General features: G+C 40.8%; 2 protein-coding genes and 2 long non-coding RNA genes across 4 annotated transcripts in view; 2 read left to right on the top strand and 2 right to left on the bottom strand.

Moving 5' to 3' along the window:
- The window catches only part of LOC149981472 (uncharacterized), a 39983-nt gene extending 16201 nt beyond the window's left edge, over positions 1 to 23782 (top strand). Inside the window, exon 2 of the long non-coding RNA XR_016497701.1 lies at positions 22927 to 23782. This is a non-coding gene — a long non-coding RNA (uncharacterized LOC149981472). The remainder of the gene's footprint in view (positions 1 to 22926) is intronic.
- LOC149981475 (thrombomodulin-like) lies at positions 176 to 3386 on the bottom strand. The gene has a single exon (XM_090243036.1). It carries the CDS (start codon positions 3247 to 3249, stop codon positions 1597 to 1599), a length of 1653 nt encoding a protein of 550 aa, XP_090099162.1. The 5' UTR covers positions 3250 to 3386; the 3' UTR covers positions 176 to 1596.
- LOC149981474 (thrombomodulin-like) lies at positions 4673 to 9059 on the bottom strand. The gene has a single exon (XM_090243037.1). It carries the CDS (start codon positions 6447 to 6449, stop codon positions 4806 to 4808), a length of 1644 nt encoding a protein of 547 aa, XP_090099163.1. The 5' UTR covers positions 6450 to 9059; the 3' UTR covers positions 4673 to 4805.
- Positions 14462 to 17303, top strand: LOC149981473 (uncharacterized). The gene is made up of 2 exons (XR_016497702.1): positions 14462 to 15214; positions 15708 to 17303. It is a non-coding gene; the product is annotated as an uncharacterized LOC149981473 (long non-coding RNA).
- Positions 23783 to 23976: the final 194 nt, after the last annotated feature.

The raw sequence follows: 23976 nt of genomic DNA, 5'->3' as shown, positions 1-23976 counted from the left end.
GCAGAGCGTGTCCGACTCAAAACCCCTACAACTGACTAGATAAGAGCATACTGTTTAGAAAACAGAGCTGAGAGCTCTCCATGCAGGATGGGGCCAATATATAAATATCCCCCCAAAAATGTAATCTCCCCTACTTCAATTCTATTATCATTTATTTCAATAATGCAACAGAAAATGGTTTAATAGTTTTTTATTGCAACACAAATTCTTGCAGTTTTACCATATGCACACCTCCAGCACCCGTACTTTCGGCTATGCCTGAGAGATGATGGGCCTGAAAGACATGATTTCTAAACATGTCCCACCAGTACGTGGTAGTATAGAGAGGGCCCTGAGAGATAGGCTTGAGAGATTATGTCTGCAGTTAGTCTCTATTGGAAACCAACTGACTCTTTCAAATCCAACCATGTTTGAGAATGAAGTATATCAGGTCCTCTTACTTCTACGGACTTTAAGTTGTTTTTATAGTCCAGTGGTTTTACAGATTCAAACCGTCCTCTTGAAAGACAGAGTCTGCGGATCCATAGGTAACCGTCCCTTTCAGCCCTGTTCTGCCTGTCTCGCCACCATCAAAATTAGATTTTTGTTAGCATTTTAGCTGACGCTAACCCTAACCCTTTTTCTAACCCTTAACCTAATTTTCATAACTTGCTACGTTAATTCTCATAACCTACTGCGTAAATTCTAACCTGCTACGAAAAGTACATTCTTACATAAAACCTGTCCTCCTGGATCTCCTGGAAAGAGCTGTATCAAGTTGTTTGCAAGATTACATTGTTATTACACATTATGCCAATTAAATGTGTATAATCAGGGGAATTCTCCTTCTGTCTCAATAGTCTACTCCATATAGTCTAGTAGACTAGTCCATAGTCCAATAGCCTGCGGCTGCGCTACTGTAGGCCAAATACAATCAGGGGTGAAATAGGTTGATCTTAGAGGGATTCTTCCAATCACCCTATCAGATCACTGGGCTTTCAGCTCAAAACGTTACAATTTAGGCCTACATGCCAATTATTATTCCAATTACAGTCCAAAATGGTAAAGTCTTGTTATTTCAATCATATTAGACTCTCAGAACAAAATAACATTAATCCTAACTAAAAAAGAAGGAAGGTTTGTAATAATATTTGAGAGCAGGAGAGCAAATGATCTGAATTGCAATTGTGACAAAATCTTAATCCTGCACACTAAAAAAATCTGGAGTAATAGGTTATAGAGAGAATACATTGAATTCATGAAATAAAGCAGACTATTATTCGATAAGGTTAAATAAGCATAATTAAATAGCAGTGTCTTTAATAGTCCACAAGGGGTCACACTTTTGAAAGGATTGGGATTTGTGGGGAGCTAAATGAAAATTTGCACAAAATGAAATTAAAGATATTATATATTTTTTTCTTTACACACATTGTTTTGAAAGATACCTTCTTGGCTGTGTGACAAGGTGAGGATGTGATGATGAGACATTTACATGTATATGCCATGGCCTGCACTCTGGATACCCTATAATGAAATAAAAAAAACAATTGATTGCCAATAGTTGATTGTGAACTCCCTGTATGGCAATGAAAATGGCACACATAATACCATAATCTAAGTGTCCTGTTTGAAATTCCTGTCCACAGATGGTTTGGGGTACTTTTCCGTCCTTACTTGCTCCAAATCGTGTCCATCATCGCCTTGGGTTTTGGGCGCACTTGGAACTTCCAATTTGCTGCGACGTTTGAGAATATGCTGGAGTAAAAAGACCATCGCCAAAACGACAATGACAATACACACTATTATTCCAATTAGACCACCTGCTGTCACAGTTGAGGGGCGCTGAGTTGGATATTTGACACTTGGTGTAATAAAATCAGATGGTGTCGTAAAGCCTGAACCCTCCGACGATTTTCTCTGAACACATTTCCATCCGTCAACCAAGTCGAATCCCTCATAGCAAGAACACATATGACCTCCATACGTATTATTGCAATTATGTTCGCAGTAACCATTATAACATTCATTAATGTCAATACAAATTCTAATTTCATTTCTTACATCGCTCAGGTAACCCTCGGGACAGTTGCATTGCTGTGGATCATTTGGGTCACATTCTGCAAGACACTCTTCGAAAGGACAATGCAGTTGACATTTGTTAGGGTCTTTTCTCGTTGCAATATATCCTTCAAAACAGGAGCAATTATAACTGCCCAATGTATTTTCGCAAAGATGCTCGCATGGTCCATCCATGTAGCACTCATCTTCGTCAATGCAAACGTCATTGATCATTTTGAATCCATTTTGGCATCTGCATTTAAATCCACCAATGTTTTTTACACACTCATAGTTCTGTCCCGGGCACTGTCTATCATCGAAACAATCATCAATATCTTTACACTTCTTCCCATCTTCTGCTAGTGCGTACCCATGGTGACACGTGCAGGCGATGGAGCTGTCATTTTGCTGGTAGCAAACGTGTGCACACCCGAAATTAAGGCAGGGATCGTTTTGCACAACAACAACACATGTCAATTTATTGTCATGCAGAATTTTTCCAGGTGGGCAGATGCATACAGGTTGTTGATTAATCGATAAGCACTCATCCTCACAACCACCGTTCAATACATCGCAAATCCATGGTCCTTGCATCCACTGTTCAGAGAGACAGATATACTTGGAACCAAAGGGCTTGAGCGTTGCAGTGCTTCCCAAGGGCAATACCAGTAGATCCTCTCCCTCGAATCCAAATGGGGTCTCATATAGAACGGATTCCTCGCTTTTGATGTCAATACGTTTGCAGCCACTTGGGAAATTATACTCACAAAGGTATCCATTTATTTCCCTGTCGCATGATTGTTCTGTCCAATTCAATTCGATTTTGGAGACCGAGACACATTTTGAAGAGCAGACATTGTCAATGAGCCCCCAGTTTTGAAAGTCTGTTGAATTATCTCCCGTTATCCATCTGTACCCCCGCAAATCAGAGGCACTGTCGGGACATTGTCCACTCGGTAACCGCAAACCAATCCAGTAATCTCCTGTAATACCGATTAAAATCGAAATTATGTGTTGTGATTCCGAAGATCGCACTGTCATTAATTGTCCATTATTGCTCTCACAATGTTTTTGAGCCGTTGCAAAATCGACTGGATCCTGGAAAACAGCAAAACAATGATTCCCCTGGCAGTATGCATTATGTTGGGCTTCTCCCACTCTCATCAAGAATGTTAGAGTAACAAACACCATCACTATTATGTCCCTCATTTTTTAAACTCAGTTGTTACAACTTTCTAATTAGGCCTACAACTCTTGCGCGTATTAGAAGTCAATGTAGGCAATAGCCTAGTTTAGACTGATAATCCTGTTGATAGTTCACGCTTATAAAAGGCTCGCTCCATGTTTGCGCTCTGGTCACGGAAGGAAGTTCCTCCTTGGAAGGAAGCTCGTTTTCAGCTGCTTGTTTTAATCCCCTTCCAAAAACTTTATCTCTCCCACTGCGACGGTGCACATCACTATAGCATATATTTCGAATGACGCAGACACGCGAGCCTACCCACACCCGAGTGGGCGCAAATAATAGCCAACATTTGGCACATAAACAAATGTCTACACTAGTAAACTGCAAACATGAAATACACGTTGGTAGATAACCTCTACAATTGAATAGGCCAATATTTCAACAAATGGAATTAGGATATAGTTAAATGTATTTGTAGAAGCCTAATACATGTTATTGTTTCCCCCGCCTCTCTCTCGCGCGCTCTCTATCTCTCTCTGGTACCTCAGATGGCACATTCAAGCTATTTTGGGATACATTTTAGAACCCCATCCAGAAATGGGCACCATGGAACAGAACCCCAAGGCTCTTAAAATGTCAATCAGCAGTAGAAACGATAAAAAAAAGGCATCCCCGCTCCTGTTTTGGTAAAAAGCTGAATGCAGGACTGACAATCCATGATATCAAAATTATAGTTATAACCATGTTTTGAGGCTATATAGTGTTTGCATACATTTACTTTGTTTACAAACATTGAAGTAAAAAAAGTTTAGGTCTATATTTTGGGTTCTGATGGGGTATGACATCATATATTATTCAAGAATCAATGGGTTCATATAATACATTCATTAGTCAAAAAATGAATGTAGCAATTACTGATTGCCCCTTTTAGGTGATTTACACATAATATGGTTTCAGGTATTTGCATGAAATTCTATTAGACCTTTAAAGTTACAAATACCAAACTAAGCCTCCAATAAAGAAGGAATGAACATTTTATTTTTCTCCAACTAATAACAGTATAGCCCAATATAGGCCGCCCACACACACAGCCTTACTCCAAAGATGCATTATAGTTTTTCCACTGATATAATTCATGGCCTATATTCAACTTGTTGGCACAAATAAAAGTGGAAGTGGAGCAAGCAGATACCTCCATGCATGGCTGCTTAATTGACCATTTGCTAAACAGTAGGCTGTTATTTGCTTTTGCTACATTTCAATAACGAGTTTTAGTGAGTAAATAACAAGAATAATCTCAAAGAAGTTAAATAATAATTTATTATGTTTTCTTTTATAATCATTTGATAGGATATATATATATATTGCAAGTTAGCCTATAGGCTTACTTTGTTACTGGCTTTGTTCACGTATGAGATTGGTTTGAATTTTTTGTGATGAGGTGAGCCATTTCTGATATATGCTTATTAAAACTGTATGAAATAAAAACATTACAAGTTCAAACCAGCTGATTCTCCTTTGCAGACGTGTAAACAAGGCATGACAAAGAAAATGGCAAAGTTATCCAACAACATATTAATTGTCATATTATAAAATGTCTGTCAAATGACAATTTGTGGTACTTATCCGTTGAGACTTGCTGCAAATCGTGATTACCAACGCCTTGGCTTTCGAAAGCAATGTCTAAATTACCTCGACGTTTCAGTATAAGGTGAATAAGTACAACCATCACCAAAATAACAACGACAATACATACTATCATTCCAAGAAGACCTCCCGCCTTTACAGTGAAAGGACGCTCAGTTGGATGCTTGGCACTTGGTGTATATGGTGTCGTAAAACCTGAACCCTCCGATGATTCTCTCTCAACACAATCATATTCACCAACCAAGTCGAATCCCTCGTCACAAGAACACAGGTAACCTCCATAAGTATTTGTGCAATTACTGTGGCAGTAGGAATCCATCTCACATTCATCTATGTCGACACAAACTGACGACCCGTTTCTGTCATCGAGTAAGTAACCTATTGGACAGTAGCATTGATATGTTTTACTACGATCACATTCTGTGGGACACTCTTCTGCTAAACAAAGTAATTTACACCTGTTGGCGTCTTCTGTCATTGAAATGAATCCATCAAAACAGGAGCAAATGTAACTGCCTATCGTGTTCGTGCATTCGTGCTCACATGGACCCATGAAGCATTCATCCACATCGACGCATGTGTCATTTTCCAACTCATATCCCTTCTGGCATCTGCATTCAAATCCACCAAGAGTAGGCCTATTGACACATTCACTGTTCTGTCCCGGGCACTGTCTATCCTCGACACAATAATCAATGTCTTTGCACTCCTTCCCATCTTCTGCCAGTGCGTACCCATGGTGACACATGCAAGCGTAGCTGTCATCTTTTTTCTGGCAGAGATGCGCGCACCCTGAGTCATGGCAGGGGTCATTTAGCGCAAATTCACATGTGACGTTGTTGTCCTGGAGAGTTTTTCCAGGTGGACAGGTGCATACAGGTTCATGGTTAACTGAGGTACAGTCATGCGAACAGCCACCATTAAACACGTCACAATTCCATGGTGCTTGTATCCACTGTTCAGAGTGACATATGTATTTCGATCCGAGGGATTTGAGCGTTGCAATGGTTCCCAGGGGTAATACCAGTAGGTTGTCTCCCTTGAATCCCAATGGGTTGTCGTACAGAACGGATTCGTCCCCTTTTACCATGACATGTTGGCAAGGACTGTCAAGTTTATATTCACAAATAAATCCATCTATTTTACTGTTGCATGGCTGTTCCTTCCATTCAAAGTCGTATTTTGATACTGAAATGCAGTTTGAAGAGCAGACATCATCAAAGTGTCCCCAGTTCTGGAACTCCGTTTCAGTATCTCCAGTTATCCACCTGTACCCTCGTAAACCCAACGCTTGGTCGGGGCATTGCCCGCTCGGTAGCTGCAAACCAATCCAATAATTTCCAGTATGGATACCGAGTAATATTAAAAGGATGCTATGCGATATCAAAGATCGCACTGTCATTAAATGTCCATTATGCCCATTATTATCCTCACAATGTTTTTGTGCCGTTCCAAAGTCGACTTGGTCCTGGAAAACCGCAAAGCACTGCTTCTCGATGCAGTATCCGCCACGAGGGGCTTCCCCCTTGACTCTCAAAAGGAATGTTAACGCAACGAGTATTCCTACAGTATCCCTCATTTTTTAACAATAGCCTACGCCTCAAATCAAATATAACAATTTCGCATATCATTTAGAGATGTAGGCTACTCGGCCCCTCTGCTTATAAAGCACGGTTTGATTAGTAGAATGAACGTTAAGACTGCTGATAACTGCCATTTATAAAAGCCTCCCTCCATGTTTTCGATTGATCAAGGAAGGAAGTTCCTTTTTGGATGGCGTAGTTGCTGACTAAGAACAAACAAGTTCTCTCAACCTGTAGTTGGGCAGGCTGCAACCTGGACTCATGGGTAGACTTAACATAGTAAAAGTAAAAGTAGTAACACTCAAATTTGTACGAAATGTTACGTTTTGTGTTGTATGTCTTAATTTGTGAATATCCATTATCCATTTTGTAAGAATTACAATTTGTATATGTTATGAATTGCAATTTGTACAATATCTTACGAATTTCAATTCATACAATATCTTACGAATTTGCAAAATGTATAACATGTTATGAATTCCAATTTGTTGTGACAAAAGTTAACTAGGTTGCTAATGCTAATGTTAGCTAGGTTGCTAACGTTAGCTAGGCTAGGGTTTAATGTTAGGGTTAGGAGTTAGGTTAAAGGGTTGAGGTTAGGGGAAGGGTTAGCTAACATGGTAAGTAGTTGCGCCGTATAACGCGAGATGTTCGCGTTATACGGCCACCTGTCCACCTCAGCCAACCACACTACTTTCGTTTTTTGGCCTTAAGTAACCTTCTGTCTTATGTAACCATACCAAACTTAACATACTGTATCATACTAATATGAATGTCCCGATTTTACTATTACTTTGTTACGTCTATAGTCTATGAGACCAGGCTGGCCCATCATCCCGTATTACTAGTGCCATCGTGTCACTGATGCATGCGCCCACACACAGGCACACACCCCAAATTGATATTTGTAGTAGGCTATAGTCCAATAATCACATTTCTAAATGTAAGCCCTAAAATTTAAGTTAGAAATATATTTAAATCATTGCAAAATCCAAAAACGTAGATAACGTAGATATTTCAGTGTTTGATGTTAATTTGCTAACTTTTCTAGTATTTACAGGTCTCTCTCTCATGAGTATGCCTTTATCGCACCTCAGATGTCACATTCTGAGCTATTTTAGGATTCATTTTAGAACCTCTGTATATCCACAAATAGACATCCTGAAGACAGACACCATCTTCATGAGGTCATTTAAAGACAATATGTTTTAAGATATATTAGAATACATGAATTATTATGTTATTACATAGGCTATGCCGAATATTTAGAGGCAACCAAGATAATATCTGGGTCTCTCTGTTTGTCCAGAGGTGGTAGCCTAGGAGGAGTAGGAACATAATCACTCAGGGGGAGATTGAATCATGAGTGGCACAAATGCACCCCAGGAAGTGGAAGGTGGGATTACTTCCTCTATACCCACCACACAATTTATGTTACTAGATAGAGAAGGCATGTTATTTCAGCGCTCCCATATTTGCTTTAATAAAATGGGTGGAGTGAGAGAAATGGGAAATGGAGTGGAAGTGGGTGTGGTTTTGTTCATGCAACGGAAAATAAAACCTGTCCAACCCTCATATTTGATTAGTCCTACTGATTGGTATGCTGCCATGATGAAGTCCACTATGTAGGCTACATTGTATGATAAGGAGTGGCATTTGTAGATTATTATTGGCTGCTTGATATACCTGGAAAAAATGTCATGTCTCTTTGGCATATTTATTTAAAACTTACAAGGGGAAACTTCAAGATGTGTCTGCAGACTGTTTATTTTTGGAAAACCAAAGATATCCGGAACGGAAGAAACCATGCCTGTTCTTTCCAACACTTATGTTTGTATAGCCACATTCTGACAGAGCCAGTTTCGTTGGTGCCACCAACAACATATCCGAAGCCTATCATTGAGTAAACAATACCTCAAAAGGGGCCCACTTCTTTGAGTCCACTGCAGGACAAGTCTTTCATATGGGATGGAGGAAATGGGAGGTCTTCCCCTGCAGCGTGTAGCCGGGGATAAGGAGAAAGGGAAAAGGTTTGTACCGATGACCTTCCCTGTATCAAAACCCCCGGGAGTGATTTCTCTCTGAGTCAGCGTTGTCAGAAGATGGCAGCCATATCCTGTGATGGCTACTCCCAACCAACTCTACATTGATGATAACTTTTATGAAAATGGACAAAATGACCTTAAATTAGATTCACTCATGTTGTCGTAATGGAAATCTATAGACTGTGGAGAATGATGGAAGACACTTATTAAATAGTATGTAAACATGTCATATTTTGAATATTTTCCTATGTTTAAAAGTTACCATTTTGGCAGAATTTTGTCAAAAGCATTGCATGTTATGAGCTGCAATCTGCAATCTGCTCATAACTTGCATAGCAATGTCATTATAGACAGTGATTATGATCCCACATACATGTAGGCTACAAGGAAGTTCCATTTCTATTTACCATGTGTAATAAAGAAATTTGAAATCTTACTCACTCACATTTATTATCTTGGAAGTGCCAAACCCAGCAACCACATAATCTGATTCTAGTGTATACAATTCCGCTCAATTTAATTTGGCATTCCTCAGGCTATTGCTAGTGACCCAACCCAGCCATTCATATTTTTGCTATTCTTTCTGCCACAGCCTACCTTACTTTCTTTTGTCAACCCTTTCTGCTTCATCCTAAGGAATTGACTGTTAGGATATTGTATTTCGCCGCCTGAGACATCAATGGCAGGAAATAGCTTCACGGGACTCTTAAGCCCTGTTCACACTGGCAGTTTGAAGTGACACTCAGATACAAATCTGATTCCTGGCCATGCGACTTGGTCAAATATGACCAAAATATGACCAAATATGATTTATTTGCCCCCAAGTGGTTTGTAGACTGTTATTTGACATATCTTGTTGCTTGCTAGTTACTCTGTTGACTGTGTGAAGAGAACATGTGGTAACTAACTAGCTTGCTAATTGTTTACAAACAAATGAGTGAATGTGCTAGCAAGCTAAACAGCTACCTACGACTCAACCAAATGTAAATCAAAACTAGAGGTTGAACTGACGTCTGTGTCCAGTGGGTCTTTGTGACACTTTATTTGCTGGAATCTGGTTGATTTAATTCAGAAGGCCTGCTAAATAAAGCCAGGTTATTAGCAGGCTGTCTGTGTTGGCAGCGTGGTCTGACTTGATTCTAAGAGATGTGCTTGTGTTGGAATGTGTGTTCACACACAGTACTTTAGGGCCTCTCCAACAGGAGATCACACAGAGACTCTTGCTATTGCCAGCATTCACTTACTACTGAGAATAGAACGGAGTTGTTTGGACGCATTGTAATAATCTGTTTCCAGCAATTGTGTTGTGCCACTCAGTACATGCAAAGAAACGGGCCATTTAATCAGGTTGACAGAACTCCAGAGACAGGAAAACGAACTCTGACATGTCATAGCCTCTGCTTTATCATATCCTATCTAAACAGACTACCGGTAGCTGCAGGCAAACCTATGTACTCATAGCTTGGAGAGTGATGTCGGTAGACAAGTAGATATGTCAGACTGAGCTACAAATAATTTAGTTTGCGGTCTTTTGCTGACTCACACATTTCATTTAAGAATTTCCAGACTTTTAAGAGAGAAATGCATTGTAATCTTGTTTACCAGCCTCTCTGAAGAACAAGGTTCAAAGCAGAGTCATATCATTGTCATGTTTTTCCTTAGTCATTACTTAGAGTCTTTAGTCATTATTATTGATGCCCTCAATCTCACAGAAATTATCAAGCGACCGCCACTCATCACTGTCAAACGCTCCCTGAAACACTTCAGCGAGCAGGCCTTTCTAATTGACCTGACCCGGGTATCCTGGAAGGATACTGACCTCATCCCGTCAGTAGAGGATGCCTGGTTATTTAAAAAAAAAAAATGCCTATCTCACCATCTTAAATAAGCATGCCCCATTCAAGAAATTTAGAACTAGGAACAGATATAGCCCTTGGTTCTGTCCAGACCTGACTGCCCTTAACCAACACAAAAACATCCTATTTCGTTCTGCATTAGCATCGAACAGCCCCCGTGATATGCAACTTTTCAGGGAAGTTAGAAACCAATATACACAGGCAGTTAGAAAAACCAAGGCTAGCTTCTTCAAGCATAAACTTGCTTCCTGCAACACAAACTCAAAAAAGTTCTGGGACACTGTAAAGTCCATGGAGAATAGGAACACCTCCTCCCAGCTGCCCACTGCACCGAGGATAGGAAACTCTGTCACCACCGATAAATCCACTATAATTGAGAATTTCAATAAGCATTTTTTCTATGGCTGGCCATGCTTTCCACCTGGCTACACCTACCCCGGTCAACAGCACTGTACTCCCCACAGCAACTCGCCCAAGCCTTCTCCATTTCTCCTTCTCCCAAATCCAGTCAGCTGATGTTCTGAAAGAGCTGCAAAATCTGGACCCCTACAAATCAGCCGGGCTAGACAATCTGGACCCTTTCTTTCTAAAAATGATCTGCCGAAATTGTTGCAACCCCTATTATTAGCCTGTTCAAACTCTCTTTCGTGTCGTCTGAGATTGCCAAAGATTGGAAAGCAGCTGCGGTCATCCCCCTCTTCAAAGGGGGACACACTCTTGACCCTAACTGCTACAGACCTACAGTGCCTTGCGAAAGTATTCGGCCCCCTTGAACTTTGCGACCTTTTGCCACATTTCAGGCTTCAAACATAAAGATATAAAACTGTAGTTTTTTGTGAAGAATCAACAACAAGTGGGACACAATCATGAAGTGGAACGACATTTATTGGATATTTCAAACTTTTTTAACAAATCAAAAACTGAAAAATTGGGCGTGCAAAATTATTCAGCCCCTTTACTTTCAGTGCAGCAAACTCTCTCCAGAAGTTCAGTGAGGATCTCTGAATGATCCAATGTTGACCTAAATGACTAATGATGATAAATACAATCCACCTGTGTGTAATCAAGTTTCCGTATAAATGCACCTGCACTGTGATAGTCTCAGAGGTCCGTTAAAAGCGCAGAGAGCATCATGAAGAACAAGAAACACACCAGGCAGGTCCGAGATACTGTTGTGAAGAAGTTTAAAGCCGGATTTGGATACAAAAAGATTTCCCAAGCTTTAAACATCCCAAGGAGCACTGTGCAAGCGATAATACAATCAGTCGTATATTGCACAAATCTGGCCTTTATGGAAGAGTGGCAAGAAGAAAGCCATTTCTTAAAGATATCCATAAAAAGTGTAGTTTAAAGTTTGCCACAAGCCACCTGGGAGACACACCATACATGTGGAAGAAGGTGCTCTGGTCAGATGAAACCAAAATTGAACTTTTTGGCAACAATGCAAAACGTTATGTTTGGCGTAAAAGCAACACAGCTGAACACACCATCCCCACTGTCAAACATTGTGGTGGCAGCATCATGGTTTGGGCCTGCTTTTCTTCAGCAGGGACAGGGAAGATGGTTAAAATTGATGGGAAGATGGATGGAGCCAAATACAGGACCATTCTGGAAGAAAACCTGATGTAGTCTGCAAAAGACCTGAGAAGGGACGGAGATTTGTCTTCCAACAAGACAATGATCCAAAACATAAAGCAAAATCTACAATGGAATGGTTCAAAAATAAACATATCCAGGTGTTAGAATGGCCAAGTCAAAGTCCAGACCTGAATCCAATCGAGAATCTGTGGAAAGAACTGAAAAATGCTGTTCACAAATGCTCTCCATCCAACCTCACTGAGCTCGAGCTGTTTTGCAAGGAGGAATGGGAAAAAATTTCAGTCTCTCGATGTGCAAAACTGATAGAGACATACCCCAAGCGACTTACAGCTGTAATCGCAGCAAAAGGTGGCGCTACAAAGTATTAACTTAAGGGGGATGAATAATTTTGCACGCCCAATTTTTCAGTTTTTGATTTGTTAAAAAAGTTTGAAATATCCAATAAATGTCGTTCCACTTCATGATTGTGTCCCACTTGTTGTTGATTCTTCACAAAAAAATACAGTTTTATATCTTTGTTCAGGCTTATGTTTGAAGCCTGAAATGTGGCAAAAGGTCGCAAAGTTCAAGGGGGCCGAATACTTTTGCAAGGCACTGTATATCTATCCTACCCTGACTTTCTAAGGTCTTCGAAAGCCAAGTCAACAAACAGATTACCGACCATTTTGAATCCCACCGCACCTTCTCCACTATGCAATCTGGTTTCAGAGCTGGTCATGGGTGCACCTCAGCCACGCTCAAGGTCCTAAACGATATCTTAACCGCCATCGATAAGAAACAATACTGTGCAGCCATATTCATTGACCTGGCCAAGGCTTTCGACTCTGTCAATCACCACATCCTCATCGGCAGACTCGATAGCCTTGGTTTCTCAAATGATTGCCTCGCCTGGTTCACCAAGTACTTCTCTGATAGAGTTCAGTGTGTCAAATCGGAGGACCTGTTGTCTATGGGGGTGCCACAGGGTTCAATTATTGGGCCGATTCTCTTCTCTGTATACGTCAATGATGTCGCTCTTGCTGCTGGTGAGTCTCTGATCCACCTCTACGCAGACGACACCATTCTGTATACTTCTGGCTCTTCTTTGGACACTGTTAACAACCCTCCAGAAGAGCTTCTATGCCATACAACTCTCCTTCCGTGACCTCCAACTCCTCTTAAATACAAGTAAAACTAAATGCATGCTCTTCAACCGATCACTACCTGCACCTGCCCGCCTGTCCAGCATCACTGCTCTGGACGGTTCTGACTTAGAATATGTGGACAACTACAAATACCTAGGTGTCTGGTTAGACTGTAAACTCTCCTTCCAGACTCACATCAAACATCTCCAATCCAAAGTTACATCTAGAATTTGCTTCCTATTTCGCAACAAAGCATCCTTCACTCATGCTGCCAAACATACCCTCGTAAAACTGACCATCCTACCGGTCCTCGACTTTGGCGATGTCATTTACAAAATAGCCTCTAATACCCTACTCAATAAATTGGATGCAGTCTATCACAGTGCCATCCGTTTTGTCACCAAAGCCCCATATACTACCCACCACTGCAACCTGTATGCTCTCGTTGGCTGGCCCTCGCTTCATACTCGTCGCCACTGGCTCCAGGTCATCTACAAGACCCTGCTAGGTAAAGTCCCCCCGTATCTCAGCTCGCTGGTCACCATAGCAGTACCCACCTGTAGCACGCGCTCCAGCAGGTATATCTCTCTGGTCACCCCAAAACCAATTATTCCTTTGGCCGCCTCTCCTTCCAGTTCTCTGCTGCCAATGACTGGAACGAACTACAGAAATCTCTGAAACTGGAAACACATCTCCCTCACTAGCTTTAAGCACCAGCTGTCAGAGCAGCTCACAGATTACTACACCTGTACATAGCACATCTATAATGTAGCCCAAACAACTACCTCTTCCCCTACTGTATTCTACTTTGCACATTCTTCCACTGCAAATCTACCATTGTTATATTGTATTTACTTCGCCACCATGGCCTTTTTTTGCCTTTACCTCCCTTATCTCACCTCATTTGCTCACATCGTATATAGACTTATTTTTCTACTGTATTATTGACTATGTTTGTTTTACTCCATGTGTTGTTGTACGTGTCGATCTGCTTTGCTTTATCTTGGTCAGGTCGCAATTGTAAATGAGAACTTGTTCTCAACTTGCCTACCTGGTTAAATAAAGGTGAAAAAAAAATTAAAACACTGACCCCCAAGATACTATTTTCCCTAGACATGACTAATTCCACATTAAAGCAAATATTTCTCCTTTCTCCTTCTTCCTACACACCGTTTCCATCCCCCTGAGCATGGGGAGGAGGAACAACCCTATAGTTCTCAACATCTCCCCTCTGTGAAAAATAAGCCTTCCCGAGAGTTGGCCAGTCTGGCACGATGACAGGAATATTATGAACTTGTGACAATCCCTGTTACAAGAACAAACACATATGGCTGGGCCTCAGCTGGACCATGCACAACTCTTCAACACTCAAGTCGGAGATGAGGGGTACTCATAGTCCAAACAGCACATAACTTCAGAGGCTAGAAAGTCAACACAAACACAAGGACTCATTTCTTTTCACCTACTGGGAATTACATTATTTAAAGAGGCTGAATTACATGGTGAGAGTAGACATGGCAGGGAAGGGTGAAAATGCTGCATTCACAGCACTAAGGATTTGTAGTTTATTGTACCAGCTCCTCCTGTATGTTTCACAAGACTAGTCGATTGAGGAAGTGAAATGTTCTTTTGTATTCCCCTTTTTGGACATGTTTTCATAAATATGATTTGTCATCTCTAAAGTCTCCAATACCTAACTACCGTTGAGTCCATGATCCCATGCCTGGGATTCTAGGCCAATGTGTGTGAAATATGGAGGACAGGAGTCCTCTTGGAAGAGCACTTGAGGGAGGAACTTGACTTTAGATGAAAGTTACAGGCCTCTGATAATTACCCAGTACCCAGGCAGGCCCTGGGTAATGATCAGAAGCCTGCACATTCTGGAATGCTTGACCCCTCTCCATGTATGCCTGGGAACACCTCCCCCTGAACAGGGAGGCCTATAGCTAACCGCTACTTAACCCACATTGTTCTTAGAATAACTAGTATCAGAGAGCCTAGGGTTGTCCCCTGATGATTATATTGCTGTTTTGGAAATTACCCACCTGCTCTGCTCTTCCCAGATAATGTAATGATTGTCTTCCTCCTCTGATGAGGAGGAGTAGTAGGAAGGATCGGAGGACCAATGCGCAGCGTGGTAAGTGTCCATCTTTTTAATGAAGTAAATGAACACTGAACAAACACAAGAACGAACGAACAAACGAACAAACGAACAAACGAACAAACGAACAAACGAACAAAACAGTCCTGTCTAGCACAGATACCAACACTCAACAGAAAACAATCACCCACATCGCAAAGGTGAAACCAGGCTACATAAGTATGGTTCTCAATCAGGGACAACGATTGACAGCTGCCTCTGATTGAGAACCATACCAGACCAAACACAGAAATCCCAAATGATAGAAAAAGGAACATAGACTGCCCACCCCAACTCACGCCCTGACCATACTAATTTGCAAATAAATTCATTAAAAATCCTACAATGTGATTTTCTGGATTTTGTTTCTAATTTTGTCTGTCATAGTTGAAGTGTACCTATGATGAAAATTACAGGCCTCTCTCATCTTTTTAAGTGGGAGAACTTGCACAATTGGTGGCTGACTAAATACTTTTTTGCCCCACTGTAGGTATTCGATCCTCAGACAAAGTCAAGCTCATGGGAATTTAGAAAAAAACTAATCCAATGAAATGAGGATGCACCTCATGGTTTGGGGAGGTTGAGGGAGGCACATTCTTGTGTACCCTTTCCCCCAGAGCAACTTGAAAAGATTCCTTCCTCATCTGGAAACAATATTTATTAATTCAGCAGGACTGAGTGAACTCGGCCAGATCTTTTCATACACCCTGCGACATCTGGAAAGAAGATGTGATCCCAGCAAAATGCCTGAAGCAAGACTCCTGTAAAGTTATCACTGTTCACTTTCTCAAGAGGTATTTTAGGCATTTTGACATTTGTTAAACCCCTGCTATGCATTCAAATGGAAGGATTTATTATTGCCCTTACAAAAAAACATGTCATGTAAAGAAACAGCATTTCACATGTGAAAATCACTTTTATGTGGAATTGTAAGTTCACAAATGTGAACGTGATATTTTCACGTGAACATTTTTCAGGTATGAAACTGCATATTAGATTTTTACAAGTGATTGTTTTTCACATGTGAACTTGCAATTCCACATCTGAAAGTGAAAATCAATTTTTAAAGAAAACTCCGTAAACAACGTAAATGTAAACAAACACTGTATAGCCTAAAAACATGGTTAAAACTATAATTTTAATATCATTGATGTGTCACGCCCTAATCTGTTTCACCTGTCTTTGTTATTGTCTCCACCCACCTCCAGGTGTCACCCAATTTCCCCATTAGTCCCTGGGTATTTATTCCTGTGTTCCCTGTTTGCCTGTTGCCAGTTTGTCTTGTCTTGTCAAGTCAACCAGCGTCGTTTTCCGTGCACCCGCTTTTTCTGATCTCTCTTTTGCTAGTCCTCCCGGTTTTGACCCTTCCCTGCCTTTAAACACCTTTAATACATTAATAGTATTATATTGTACAGTCCTCTAGTGAGTGAGTTACTTTTGTGCCATCAATATCAAGCAAAGCTTCTGAAGTTTAGAACAAATTTCTTAGTATTGCAAACAAAAATAATGACATTGAAAGCAAAACATAAACACAAAATTATAGATAGAAAAACAATGCAAGGAAATAACGTTCAAATGCGAGAGCAGGAAAATTGTAAATGGACCTCGGCGATCCAAAAAAATAATTGTGTAATTAAATAAAACACCCCTCACTCCACCCACACTCCCTCTTTCCTGCAATTTTCCCTATCCTTGATTATGTTACCCTGGCCTTCGCTTTCCCTGCCTTTTATCCAGTTACAAGTTTTGGTGCGTTCATTCAAGCAACATAGCAGCCTGCATCCCACTTGTCATGCCCTGACCTCAGACAGCCTTTTTATTTCTCTATTTGGTTATGTCAAGGTGTGATTAGGGTGGGCATTCTTGTTTTTCGTTTTCTATGTTGGCCTGGTATGGATCCCAATCAGAGGCAGCTGTATATCGTTGTCTCTGATTGGGGATCATATTTAGGCAGCCTTTTCCCACCTGTTGTTTGTGGGATCTTATTTTGTGTTTAGTTGCCTTGAGCACTGTATTACTGCACGTTTGTTATTTTCTTTGTTGTTTTGGTTGTAAATTTCATTATTAAATATAATGTGGAACTCTACGCAAGCTGTGCCTTGGTCCACTCATTTCAACGAACGTGACACCACGGCTGGTTTGCCTCTAAAGCTAAGCAGGGTCAGTCCTGGTCTGTCCCTGTATTGGAGAACAGATGCAGCTGGAAGCAATGAAAAATGAACGTGAGAAATAATCACGTGGGGAATATGTACATGCAAAACTTCACACAGGCCCAAAAACCACATGTCTGATTCATGTGAAAATGTCATGTGATTTGTTCACATCCACATCTTCTTGAATTTTTTTGTAAGGGTAGCAAAGCCATATGACATCACATTAATGTTAATATACATGTTGCATATTGGGTTTACATGAGCCCAAGTGTGTTTTTTGCCTTCTAGGGTTTTCTATGTCACAGGACTCACACAGTTTCACCTGTGTGTGTTACATTATATAATATGCATATTATGCAAGCATGTTCACGTGTTTGCTACAGTATTGTTTGTTAATGAAGCAGGCACTTTGTTCCGCCCAACGCTTGGTCCAGTTTAATATGGTCTCCTCCCTCTCCCAGGTCTGCATGGTGAACACATCACACTGGTTTTCTTTCGTTGTGTTCATGTTCTCCTGTTGATCTCAAACCACCAGGAGCCTGGAACCCTGTGGGCACTCCAACCCAGACAACGTCCTGCTCAGACGGCTGCCGGATGGGGAAATACACACTTCTGTTACAAGCCAACAAAAATGGGGACTTTCACTTAACAGTCACCTCTGACTTTCCATTACCGTGGTTTAGGTCTGTTTACATCTGTTGTGGTGATTCCTGGACATTTGACATGATTTAGTTTGGCAACAGAGTGATTATTCTGTCACCTCCAAAGAAACCCACACCCCCCCCACAGACTTCTTCCTCAGAACGTGGTGGTTATGTGTAAGCATTGTTGTCATCAGTGACCCACTGCTTCTGTCTGGCTTGCGTCATCTTGCCGTGTGCCAGTGGACACATTTCGGCCGATCGGGTCTGATCAGAAGCAGTGAGTAAAGAGTGAGTATGTATCTGGTGATGTCACTGAGGGGGGAAAAACAGACAGCCTGTGTTACTACCCTGGACAGATGTTATTATGACATCTTTGAGACGTCACAGCGTGGAGAAATCACTTCCTTTTTATAATTATAAAAATCATTCACACAATTATAATCGTCATCAGAGTTTGGCAAGTAAAGCAATACTTATTATCCCACTTGCTCACTACAGCATAAGTTACAATGTTCTCTCCTACTCCACTGGGGATCTTGTAGTTTTATGTCACACAAGACCAGCGGAGGCTGCTGAGGGGAGGACGGCTCATAGTAATGGCTGGAATGGAGTAAATGGAATGGTATCAACCACATGGAAACCACATGTTTGATACCATTCCACTGACTCCATTCCAGCCATTATCATGAACGTCCTCCCCTCAGCAGCCTCCACTGCAAGACTAACAGTAAGATGATAGTAATGACAAGAAGTTTGGAGTCAAACTGTGGCCAAATTACTCAGATGACAGACCAATCCATGGTTACAGGGTATTGATATTTCAACGCTAATCTAATCATTTACACTTAGAGATCTACAACCTCTCACATTTGGTCCAAAACCATGTTAATCATTACATTTTCTTCGGCATTACCTGGCATTCTTTTCTGTATTTCCGAGAAGGTACATTGGGTTGGTCAGTGATTCAGTATTCATTTGGGCACTAGGAGGAAAATGTGTGCCTTAGACTTACACGTAAAGTTCATGAAAGAAGAGAATTTCAGATCCTTCAAACGCACAATATGTTGGACTCCACAATTATCCTGTCTTGACGACTTGACCACTGATTTAACGACTGATTTAAATGACATCAAACCCCATTAAAAAACCTTAAAACAATTATTTCCCCAAAGCTCTTGTTAATTTAGCTCTGACTTGAGCTTTCCAGTATTGTGAGTGGGAGAAATGGCCCTCTTTGCCTGACAAACATACTTTCAATGCCAATGTCCAATGGGTGTTGTGTTTGGCCATGACAAGCAAACCCATGGAAATGTTTGCCCAAGTCTGAACACATTCTACCACATCCTCAAGCATCCCTATGCCAAGTTATTGTTTCCTTGTACATAGAATCCAACCTGCATAGGGACTGCTGAACTCCATAAATATACCATATAAATACGTATTTGTGCACTTCTGTCATTTATTCACTGATATTTTCCAGCAGCTGACAGGATGATTGAGTCCTTCCACAAAGAAATGTACCATTGTTACCGTGTCCCCATCAGGATATCCTTTATGTGTTATATCTTGAAACTGTATTGACAGACTGTAACACTTAGATTTCCAGGTGTTCAAATGTCAAAGGTTTATTTTTCAAAACTGAACAGAAGTATGAAATCACCTAACAGTCTACCTGCTAGTCTTCCTGTCTGTTCATTTATTGGAAGAAAAAAAAAACGACTAGAAGAATAGAGGATAGTGACTTGGCACAAAATTGTCTCCATATAAAAGTTTCAAAATTCCCCAGTCTTGGAAATGATTCCAAACAGTCTGGCTGTGTATCTGAGCTTAATTCACCCCTGTGTTTCATCTTGTGACTAACAAATCACTAAGGAGACGGTGGAGACCAATAACAGAATATTTCCTAGTACCGTGTTGGAAGCAACAACATGGCAGTATCAGCTAAATCCTCATCTAAACTCATTTTAAACAGACGGGTTGAAAGCTGCTCTCCGCTCCAGTTCATTTATTTGTTAAATGTAAGACTTCAGATCAGCAGCCTAATGTTCCTTGTAAATCTTAAGACTTTTGAACTACATCTTCAATGGAGCGATTATGGTTGAATTCGGGTTGCCATTGTTTCCATGATGCCTCCTTTAGAATGTGAGAACAACCCATAAATTGATGTGTACACAACTGTAGCACACAATATTTGCTCTGACTTCTATGTAAATGCCACAAGAGCGCCTAACGTACGCCCCCAAACTATAACAACCAATGGGTGATTATAAACCATGGCCTGTGGTGTTAAGGTCATAACACAACTCCAGCTACCCCTTACTTACTGCACTCCTCAGTGAGTTTCTGACATTCTGTGTGTGTTTCGTTGGATATATTACCACACAGTACATTCACATATGAATTCTTACATGTAATGATGCATTGGGGATGTAACAGAACATTCAGTACAGAAATATTAGGATGACATTAGGGACAGCTGCAGACATTACTCAGGTCACACACGCACCCATTAGTGTTGACATCATGTTCTTCTAGAGAGAGTGAGAGAGAGTCTGTGTGTGCAAGAGAGAAGGTAGAATGAGCTCTTGCAAACATTCATGAGAAGTTCCATCCACTACATATTTTTTCAATTTTGAAACAGGAAGTTCCTTTCTTTCTTTCTCAGGGCTGTTGCCAACTTCACCACCAGTCAGAATCTGTTGTATCGCAGCAGCCCAGGCAGCCTTTCTGATATCACTCTGTCTCTGTGTTGGCTTCACTGATTTGTTTCAGTTAATGTGAGGCTTAACCATGGAAATAGCAATGATGAGTCATCTGTTCTAAAAGCACAGCCAATGACATGGTGTACCTACACTAGAGCCAGGAGTTGGTACTGACTATGAGACCTGAGCAGGAAAAACTCTGTCCCTAGTCCCTAAAAATAATAGTTTTCACATGAAATGACTATGCTCATTGAACACTGTAATTTACAGTAAGTGCTTCAATCCCCACAGTAACACATTGTTGCACTCTTGCTGTGAAATCCAAATTTAAAGTTTGCCCTAGTTTAAAGGGCAATTGACCCTTGGCTAAGCCCCGCCCCCCTTGGTTACTGGTGCAACCCAGGACAGCATTTTCCATGAAAGACCAATTCCCAATTCAACCACACAATGAAATTAAACACAATTACTCCTGGTGCGCTGTTCAATTGTGTATACATTTAAACATATATTTTTTTAAAGAAAACTCTATTTTTATCATAGCCCTCATTGACTTTTCTGCGGTTTAAACGTGAGCTTGTCCGAGGTGTCGAAATTGACGGCAGTTGCTATCCATTGGAGTGATGTGATTGCTTGCCCAAAATTCTGGGGTGGGGTTTAGCGAAAGGTCAATTGAGGCTTTTCTCAAATATATGTGCAGCTAAGTCAGATGCATCTGTGTAACTAGGCCAGATATATTTGATACAATTTAAATACAGTGGGGCAAAAAAGTATTTAGTCAGCCACCAATTGTGCAAGTTCTCCCACTTAAAAAGATGAGAGAGGCCTGTAATTTTCATCATGGGTACACTTCAACTATGACAGACAAAATGAGAGAAAAAAAATCCAGAAAATCACATTGTAGGATTTTTAATGAATTTATTTGCAAATTATGGTGGAAAATAAGTATTTGGTCAATAACAAAAGTTTCTCAATACTTTGTTATATACCCTTTGTTGGCAATGACAGAGGTCAAACGTTTTCTCTAAGTCTTCACAAGGTTTTCACACACTGTTGCTGTTGCATTCTTTGTCCTCCAAACACGACGAGTTGAGTTTTTACCAAAAAGTTATATTTTGGTTTCATCTGACCATATGACATTCTCCCAATCTTATTCTGGATCATCCAAATGCTCTCTAGCAAACTTCAGACGGGCCTGGACATGTACTGGCTTAAGCAGGGGGACACGTCTGGCACTGCAGGATTTGAGTCCCTGGCGGCGTAGTGTGTTACTGATGGTAGGCTTTGTTACTTTGGTCCCAGCTCTCTGCAGGTCATTCACTAGGTTCCCCCGTGTGGTTCTGGGATTTTTGCTCACCGTTCTTGTGATCATTTTGACCCCACGGGGTGAGATCTTGCGTGGAGCCCCAGATCGAGGGAGATTATCAGTGGTCTTGTATGTCTTCCATTTCCTAATAATTGCTCCCACAGTTGATTTCTTCAAACCAAGCTGCTTACCTATTGCAGATTCAGTCTTCCCAGCCTGGTGCAGGTCTACAATTTTGTTTCTGGTGTCCTTTGACAGCTCTTTGGTCTTGGCCATAGTGGAGTTTGGAGTGTGACTGAGGTTGTGGACAGGTGTCTTTTATACTGATAACAAGTTCAAACAGGTGCCATTAATACAGGTAACGAGTGGAGGTCAGAGGAGCCTCTTAAAGAAGAAGTTACAGGTCTGTGAGAGCCAGAAATCTTGCTTGTTTGTAGGTGACCAAATACTTATTTTCCACCATAATTTGCAAATAAATTCATAAAAATTCCTACAATGTGATTTTCTGGATTTTTTTCCCTCATTTTGTCTGTCATAGTTGAAGTGTACCTATGATGAAAATTACAGGCCTCTCTTATCTTTTTAAATGGGAGAACTTGCACAATTGGTGGCTGACTAAATACTTTTTGCCCCACTGTAAGTAGTTTAGAAGAAGAAAAAATTATAGTTTTGGTCATCAGATGCTCTTGCCTTGTTGAGCTTGACATATTGGTAGTCAAAAAACAAAAAACTATAATTCCTTTCAGATTACCAGAGTCTATAATCAACGTAACCATCAGTTCATTTCAGCTCATTTTCATAACCAAAATGACCTTTTGGCTTTTGGAGCCCCTCCAGACCATGATGAATTATGAGAGTGGAGCTGTTGATGTTCAAGTAATAGATGTCTCTTCTATTGTTTCCCCAGAACTTCTCCACAGTAGCTGCTGGTTTACCACGCCAGTGTTCTGCAGGCCGTGCGTGTTCTACAGAAGCTGGCATTTTCTCAACAGGGCCAGCTGCTTTCTTTGGGAATCCTCCATTATCTGTGTCCTGATTCTTTGTTGAGACTTTTTCGAAACATCAAGCCTCGAAAAGAGCGAGGAGTTTACCTTTGCATTCCTACTAAAGTACGCCATGTGATGACACTTCACAATTTACAGGTTTTGTAAGTTTGTGCATTTGGTTCCACAGGTAACCTGCAAGGATACATCTCTATATACTGTAAGGAAAGAGAGGAGTATCTCAGGGTTAAAAGGTGGCCGGTCCCAAATGTCACTGTCTGGCACAGAGTGGTACCAGATGTACATGTTCCTATATGCAGGCCAGGCCTATGTAGTGAAGCTCTCCCACATACATATCTTAAAAGAGTACAACATATGTCAAGGAGGCTCCTAAACACCCAGACTCATGGAATTATTCATTGTAGCTACCTCAGTTACTCCCTCTTTATCTAATAGACAGGCTAACCTGGAGGGATGTAGAAAGAAATTGTTTCTGAATCAAAATGAGATATTTAGGGAAAGGAGTCTCTTGACATGATTGAAATTGGCAGACAACGAGTGGTCTAGAAGGGGTTTCAAATCCGGTCAGTTTGTTGAACTTTTCTGTTATGTAACGTGACAGTTTTACTACACCCCGGGGAAAGTCTGTCTCTTTCTCACCAATTTGTTTATTTGCTCATTTGAAACACACATTTGTTTTACTCACATTGCCCAGAAGGTCATGACAGACATGTCAAACTGTAGATGTATTCAACATATTTAATAAACACCTAAAACCTCCACCAGTTGTTATTGGTCCATTATTATTCAGTGTCCAGATGTGGGACAAATCTTCAGTATTTGTACAGTACACGTAGATGAAGCTACTGCTTCCGTAGCTTTGTGAACAAATAACAAACAAACTTTTATTTTGTTTAGCTGTTACCAAGGAGAGAACTTATTAACATGTTTCTTCTGTCACCTCCATGAGATGA

Source organism: Oncorhynchus mykiss, chromosome 8 (assembly GCF_057628025.1).
Source record: "Oncorhynchus mykiss isolate SJ-2025 chromosome 8, ASM5762802v1, whole genome shotgun sequence".
NCBI classification, from domain to species: domain Eukaryota; kingdom Metazoa; phylum Chordata; class Actinopteri; order Salmoniformes; family Salmonidae; genus Oncorhynchus; species Oncorhynchus mykiss.
Note: the sequence above shows the minus strand (reverse complement) of the source record. Positions and strands in the feature narration are given on the sequence as shown.

Bases quoted from the DNA above. Each gene is read 5' to 3' on its own strand.
- LOC149981474 (XM_090243037.1), bottom strand. From the start codon at position 6,449: ATGAGGGATACTGTAGGAATACTCGTTGCGTTAACATTCCTTTTGAGA.
- LOC149981475 (XM_090243036.1), bottom strand. From the start codon at position 3,249: ATGAGGGACATAATAGTGATGGTGTTTGTTACTCTAACATTCTTGATG.